General features: G+C 29.3%; 1 protein-coding gene across 1 annotated transcript in view; it reads right to left on the bottom strand.

Moving 5' to 3' along the window:
• Positions 1–8,147, bottom strand: part of LOC106468669 (ATP-citrate synthase-like) — a 54,976-nt gene that overhangs the window by 42,622 nt on the left and 4,207 nt on the right. The window contains exons 3-7 of the mRNA XM_013929104.2: positions 6,218–6,340; positions 3,030–3,092; positions 1,440–1,538; positions 1,005–1,096; positions 406–485 (exon numbers count right to left, since the gene is read on the bottom strand). Of these exons, the coding sequence (XP_013784558.1) occupies positions 406–485; positions 1,005–1,096; positions 1,440–1,538; positions 3,030–3,092; positions 6,218–6,340 (457 nt within the window). The remainder of the gene's footprint in view (positions 1–405; positions 486–1,004; positions 1,097–1,439; positions 1,539–3,029; positions 3,093–6,217; positions 6,341–8,147) is intronic.

Here is an 8,147-nt window from a genome sequence, read left to right as displayed (position 1 = left end):
TCTAATGAGCTATTTACAATGTGTTCAGCCTTGACAGACCCAAACGATATGGTTACAAAGAATGATATTCATGTAGATGTCTCTGAGAAACAATCATGACACTCCATGAAGTATGGAATAAGGTCTTTGTATGCTTTGTCTGATTTTTCAATGATCAACTTTACAGATTAAATGCTAAAAGAAATAAAAACAAAAAACAACAAGAGTTTTGAGACAGGGCTACACATATTTCATCCAAATTTAGCATCATGATGTTACAGTGACAAATGATGACACAACATCTACCATCAACTGTCTAAATATATCAGGTTGTGGTTTAAGTTTACATCAGAACAACAAGAATATAATAGTAACTTTTAAAACTCCTTATATTAATAACAGAATAATAATCGAGTCAGAACTTACCAAGCGGGTTAATCTCCAAATAAGTAAAGTACAGATCCAGGTAAACTTCATAAAGAGCTTGAATAAACTTTGCAACGATTCTGCAAATAACATAAAAAAAAAGAAAAATGTTCATGAAAAAAAAGTTAATGCATCTATATCCTTCAGTTAACAACTAATTATTGTATTTGTAATAATAATATTTGAATAATATTTTTTTAAACATATTTTTATTAAAAAATGTTTCAGAATCTGTGCAACCACACTACATATCACCCCAGTAGTTGATGGTAAAAAAGAGAGTAGAAATTCCATAAACAGGTTCTTATATGTGAAAAGTAATAATTAAATTGGAATTGACTGGAAATATTTTGAAAAATTAAATAAAATTATTAAACTTAATACAAATTAGTAATTTACCTATTCAAACTAACAACTATTATGCCTTTTTAGTTCTAACTGCAAATAATTTCATTAGAAACCTCTAGTTAAAATTAAATTTAATGTTCAATGTGTCGTAAGAAAGGAAAAATATAGTTTCAAATGATTTATTTACTTGTAAAAATAAGCCAAACTCTTATACGGTATTTTATATAAAAGTTTTAAAAAAACAAACATACTCCTGTTTTATTGCAGGTAAATTTTGGAGTAAGACATTTTTGATGTCTTGCAGAGAAGGTTTTCCTTCAACAGGTATTTCAAGCTTCAGGGCCTAGTGAAGAAAATATACAGCAAGTCATAGAACATGTAAACATATAAACCGGAAATAAAATGCTTATCAAGGAGTGGGAAGGATAAACAGTATGTTGTGAAAAATACAAAACTGGCATGTTTTTATGCTCATTAATAAGAAAGATGTAACCCTCCATTTTTCTGATACAAGTTTTATAAATTCAACCATTTTAGATAAAAATAAAAAAACAACAGTTTACCCGATGTAATGAAAAGATGCTACGGGGTTTATATTTATAACACAATAACAAACTAATAACAGAATTAACCTAAGTACATGCAAAATACTATGTTCTAGTTACTTTTGATGAAAAGCAACTGACCTTAGCATCGACATCTCCAATCTCCACGCCTCCTTGATGGTGAAACAGAATGGTATCACCATGTCGATGAGAATAAATACAAACATAGGCTTCCTCATCCTGTGTGGTAATAAAATATATTAAAATCTCAAATATTTTAAACACACGCACTGGCACTCATTTGATAAACCCCTATTTTACTACAGTCCTCTTTATTTTATCGAGTAACATTTCCATAATACACATTGTGGAACTTATATGCCAAAGAACCAAAATGAAGTTTAACAGGAACAATTCACATGACTAATTTGAGACTAATTTAAAATGCTATAAATATTAAAAAACAAGAACAAAATCATAATAATATCATTAAATTATTCAGTGTGAAAATCAAGTTTATTTAACCTGAATATTCATTTAGGTTTCTCTGTAAGAATTAAGAAGTCCAAAAACAAGATATATTACAGGTGTAAATATCTACTAGCCTCACACCTAACCAGATTTTGAATTTCATATGTACTAGCCATGGGCTAGTATGGTACTGCTTATGTGAAATGTGTGTGTAAAATACAACTCTATATTTAGGTATTAATATTTAGAAAAATGCTACCCTTTACCTTTTCTTTCAACTCATTAAATATCTACTGATAAGCCTGTGTATTGATGACAGGCTTATATACAAACACATATGCATGACTCAATTATAGATTTGAAAATTACAATGCCCAATTATCTAGTTTCCTATCTACAATACTTCCAAACGTATGTACATACATTTTGATAGGATTAGAAAGGTTACTTTTTTAATGTAAAGTTTCATTGAGAAGAAAAAAAAAGGTGTTTCAGACTGCCCACTCTGTGGAACTCTGTGGCCTTTTTTCTAAGTATGACAGAAAAGGTCAATGCAATCCAAAATTTTGGACCACCAAGTGTAGTTTTGATTTCAGAGTACATACTAACTGGATAATATGCCACAGATTTTATATATTTCAATATTCTGAATTAAGAGTAATATACAGAAGCCCAATTTCAGCTTTTCCCATTTGGGGTCACTTTAATTGCACAGATTCAGTATTAAGCCCATAGATGGCAGTATTTTCACTACTTTAGGAATACAGTCTATCACCTGTGTATGTAGACTGGTTAACCTTCCCCCATTGTATGTCAGCATCTACATCAAATGTGCTGTAATAAACTGTATCATACCTAGTTTTGTAATTGCAATGAATAAGGTTATGCATATATTTGCAATGTGTAATCATTAAGTCCATATAGTAGAAAAAATAAAAAGTTGGGCTAATGGAATTTCAGTTCAGGCTATACATTTATCATGCCTACTATGCTGAAGATAGTACATAAAAATATTTTGCACCCCTTACACACAACAATTTTGTTTTTCAATTCTTGTATTGACCCACTTTATGATATGTAATTCTCCACGTTAAAGGTAGCCTTTATAGACGTTTTGCGAAATTGCGTTGAAAACCACAGAAGCTGATGGCAAGCAATACATCACTTTAGAATTTAAAAGAAAATATATTATGATAAACAGGATAATAAACTTATCTTTACATATATTAGAACTAAACTAGGGATACTGTACAAAGTTACCTGTTTATGAGGAATAAATGGTTCAATGATAAAGTTTCTCAGTTTTCCTGTTGCCTTGCCAACCTATGAAGGAAAGCATACATAATTAATTATACATATATTTTTTGTGTATGGTGCCTTGCCTTTGAAGTTATTAGTTACACATATTTGTATCTGATGACTTAGAATACAAATTTTGAAAATAAACCTAATGTAAAATATAGAAAAATACAAAACAGATCAAAGCATATAGATCCAATATTTATGGAAGGTATGCTTCTTTTTTCTTTTTTATAAGATTTCTGCTTGGATTGTTTTTTGTGAAAAAAAGTAGATGTCACGATGAATATTCATAGCATTCTACAAAATTTAGTTATTAAAAAAAGCAGAAAGACTTATTCATCTTGTTCACAAATATGTAAACCACAGTTTAAGTAGTTTCAAGCATTTCCTCATAAATGTAAAAGATTTTATAAGGCAATTATTAGTCAATTTAGCTCCATATTACTTTAGTTTTAATACACCTGTAACCAGATATAAAAGATAAATTATCTAAAATTTCAAATATTTTAAATTTCATGTTTTGAGAATTGGTATTAAAGACCACTATAGGTAAATCATTCAGCCTTTGTTTTGTATTTGTTGTATGAATTCCCATTGAATTGTTGGAAAGGGTTTAGATGAGGGTTATTAAGATGATATCCAAAACCAAAAAAAAGTGACATACGAGAACAGGTTAAAATCACTGAAATTTCTCTTTTTTGGAAGAGTTAGAGGGGATCTGATTGAGGTTTTTAAGATTGTTGAGGGAATTGAAGTGTAGATGCATCATCTTTTTTCATATTTAATGGTGAAAATAATAAGACAAGGGGACACAAGTATAAATTTTGTCAGGGTAGAAGTCATCTTCAGCTAAGACATCTTTATTTTTTTAACAGGGTGGTTGGCCATTGGAATTGGGTTGCCTTCAGATGAGGTGGGTGCAGTTAATTTATGGAAGTTTAAGGAAAGGCTTGATAAGCACTTGAATAATAATGGTTGGTTTTGAGTGTTTTTTAAATATTTGTTTTTAGATTTTAGTATAACAGATGGGACAGACTACATTGACTAACGGGTCCCTTGTTGTCTCGAACTGCATGTAAATATAAATTAAAACATGTACAGTTTTATATTTTCAACTGAATGTTCTGTTTATTTATAGTACGTAATAAAGACTCAAAATTATTCTAACCACAAGAATAACAAAAGGTGACTACACCACTTGAAATAATGACTCAAGTCTATAGAAAACATTATGAGCAACACTTATCTTACCCATCATCATAATCATGGTTTTAAAAAAATCTTGCTATCACACACCTATTACACAGCAGTTTTATGTTGTTTCTTTTAACTTTATCTCTTTTTGTTTCAAAGTACACAAATAATAATTGTTACATAAATGCCTATACAAACATCAATATCTACATTATCAGGTGGGATTTGAACTGTTATTAATAAAATGTGCAGATTCAAATGAACAAATGTATTTACAGGGAAACAATAAGTAATAAAGTACACATAACCACTTATTAAACTGAAAACTAATATTTTTGAATATTTAGCTTTATATTATAAAAAGCAATTACATTACAATTATTATACGATTTAGAAGTTATGATTTTAATCAAACTTGACTGAAACTTTACTCTAGTGCAACTCATGACAATAATTAACTCAGTATAAATATTCAAAAAAATTATACAAATGAAAAGCCATCTGTTTTGTCATTTGTGGCTTAAGTGGTTTAATTACAATTTTTTTAGATATTTAAGTATCCATTGACACACACAAAAAAATACAGTAGAGGTTTGACATTCAACCATAACATCATCACAATCTAAAGTAAACAGCTTGAAGTACCATTATCTTGTGCATAAGTAAAGTTTAAAAGGCCATATCTTCACACCTCTTCTCAGAAAACCTTTGTAATAGCTGATTTTACATGTACCACCAGCCTACATTATCAACTGTATTTATATTATTCAAAACACCAGGACTCAATAAAAAAATTCACACATTATTTAAAATTTAAAGAATACAAATGAGAATGCTTTCACTTGTAACATCTTCTTCCTAATACAACTTTCCAATTTAATTTATAAGCTTTTATTTTAAGTTTTATTGTTCAGTTTTTAAATATACTTGCATATGTTTGTACATTATTATTATGCATTACTTAAAGACTTGGTAAATGCTAAAATTAAACTACTAACTCACTAAAACATTTTTAATTTGTCTTATGCATTCATGTTCAACATTCTTTAATATGCTTTTCTCTATAATATTTCTTTTAATCATTTCAGACTTAAATCACAAAGGTTAAGATTTAACAAAACTAAATATGTCAAGAATATAATGTCTTGAATTGAAAGATTAATACAGAAATCAAAAGTAAATAAGGCCTTGAAGTCTGGCACTACATAATTCATCTAAAACATGTTGATATTAATTTATACATTTATGTTAAAATCATAACAATACAAGTCAGAAAGACCAAAATTAAAATATTCATGACAAATTTTTCATGTCTAACAGCAACATCTCCAATCTACCCAAGAATATGACCTAATAATTAGCTATAGCTGCCCCCAGTGAATTATTTGTATTACAAACTTTGTGTAATGATGACTGTTACTTACACTAAAAGAAGGTAATCTGTGTCAATATTTTATTTCATTTTCTCATTAATAGTAACCATTTCTCAATTTTAATACATGAGCGTTTATTTTCTTGTTCACTTTTTTAAGGATAGAAATACAATAAAATTTGGGATTTAGGAAGCACAATCATCCAAAAATTCTCACAAAAGCAGAAAAGTTAGTTAGGATTTTAGGTTTAACCTCTTTTCTTATCATTTGTGACAATAAACTCTTGCAAAGTTAGAATTTTGAATGACCTAATTGGTAGTGTAAAAAGTAGTTTCAACTTCAGGTTCAATAACTTACCTTCAGTGATTCCTTTGTAGAATAAAATTATATAATGAATTACTCGTTACTGAAAAAGTTCAGCCTTTTAAATTCATATTATAACAGCATTGTTTCCTCTTCTCTGTAAAGTTACTTTAAGTCAATACATTATAAAAAATATAAAATTTGTCCGGTAAGCTGTACACATTGTACCATTTTCTTTACTTATTCAAACTGACCTAAAACAGAAACTGATCTCACCTGCACATCTTTACCTATTCGTTCATTCACCCATTTGTGCGCACCATCTAGGTCAGAGTTCACGTGGATAAGACCAAGTTTGCCACGTCTCTTTATCAGTTGATCTGGCTTCACAACCAAATGCTAGAGAAAAATAATCAGTTTGGATTAAGAGAAATTATTTATCTCTGACTACTTTCCTTTATGCACCTATTCTACTAACACAAATATATATAGTTATTTTACAACTTTGAAGGAAGTAGAATATAAAAATTCTGAACAAAACATTTGCAAATAGCTAATATTGCAGTATTTTGGAATGTGTTTTACTAATACATAATTTAAACAGATGTTATATAGTAAAAAAAAGTTGAGGTATTTTTATGGATTTATTTATTTTTTAAATAAGTTAAACAAGATATCTGTGGTTTGACAATCATGACATCACAAAATACAACTAAAATACTAACATTAAATGCAATATCCACTCAAAACTACTTCAAATTTGGCATCTAGTAAATTTAGTCAAACAACTTTAGTCTGATGTCCAAAACAAATAGATTTCGAAATAGGAAAACTACAATGACAAAGCCACTTATAATCTAAGATAATAAATTCATAGCTTTCTTCTCATCTTCAGGAACAGGATAATAAGATTCAAAATTATGAATGAAAATGAATAACTTTTTGATTGTAATGATCACTAACAAGGATACTCATGTCTATATGTCTAAAACCATATGAAGATAATTTCTCGTACAGTATGAATAATCTTTAGACAGTACACATATAGGAAATATGTAAAAAAATGTAAGACTGAAATGTCAAGTTTGTGACTATACTTTTGGAAGCTAGCTATGTTCATTATTAATATCATTTAATGGCTCTAATTAACAAAAGATACCAACAATAAAATACTTAAATATTTTGTATAAAAAAACAATGTGTTTGTATTGATTATGTGTGTGTAAATGAAAACAAACAAACTTCATTCTGATGAAAAGAAGATTAACATTCAAGTTACTTAACCTTTTTTCCTCTCCAAACTAAAATCCATTTTAGAAGTACCCCATAATGAAACATATTAGAAATCCAGCTACATTTTACATGAAACAAACTTCAAACCATAATTAAAGACCAAAACATTGGAAAAACTACACAAGATAAAGATTCATTAAAATGTAGTTGAAACACAACCAGTCATGGCCATTTTAAATTGTTTTTCAAATTTTGTTGAAATGTTATCAATCCATGGTAGTTTTAGGTAAACAGGACACTTGTTGGGATCAAATTTTGGGGTCGTTGAGAAGCTCGCAATTTTATTTGAAGTACTTCGATTGATGACATTTTCTGGATACCCATTTTCTAGTAAAATAGTTTAACTACCATGGATTGGTAACATTTCAACAAAATTTGAAAAACAATTGAAAATGGCCATTACTAAATGTTTTCCTGCAGTGAACCCCTACTGTACTTATTCCACACGTAAGCTGTTGCCTGCAACACACAATACCTACCACACAGAAAAGTATGGTGATTTATGAATTCTTTGCCACTCCGAATATTGGTACGTAGGTCGCACTTCACAAAGACTGCAGGATAGGATTAAATAACATATATCCATAAGAAATAAGAGTGTGAAAGAAAAGAATTTACCATGTCACTCCTGTAAAACAAAAGTTCTACCACCTAACTATGAATCAGCGATTGGCCAGCATTTACTAGAGAACCCGACTTGTGCTGACAACTACATGGATAACAGGTTTAGAATTATTGCAAATGGTCTGTCAACCTTTCATCTCTATATTTTGGAAGCCACCTTTATTAAAACACATAAATCTGTCCTTTGCCACCAAAAAGAATTCCTATACAATCTACACATCCTTCAGTAGGTCTGTGACATTTCCTGATTAGCTTAAGGACATGCCAATCAGTGATTTCCTTACCGGCC

The sequence above is a fragment of the Limulus polyphemus genome, unplaced genomic scaffold, assembly GCF_000517525.1.
Source record: "Limulus polyphemus unplaced genomic scaffold, Limulus_polyphemus-2.1.2 Scaffold3105, whole genome shotgun sequence".
In the NCBI taxonomy this organism is placed as follows: Eukaryota; Metazoa; Arthropoda; class Merostomata; order Xiphosura; family Limulidae; genus Limulus; species Limulus polyphemus.
Note: the sequence above shows the minus strand (reverse complement) of the source record. Positions and strands in the feature narration are given on the sequence as shown.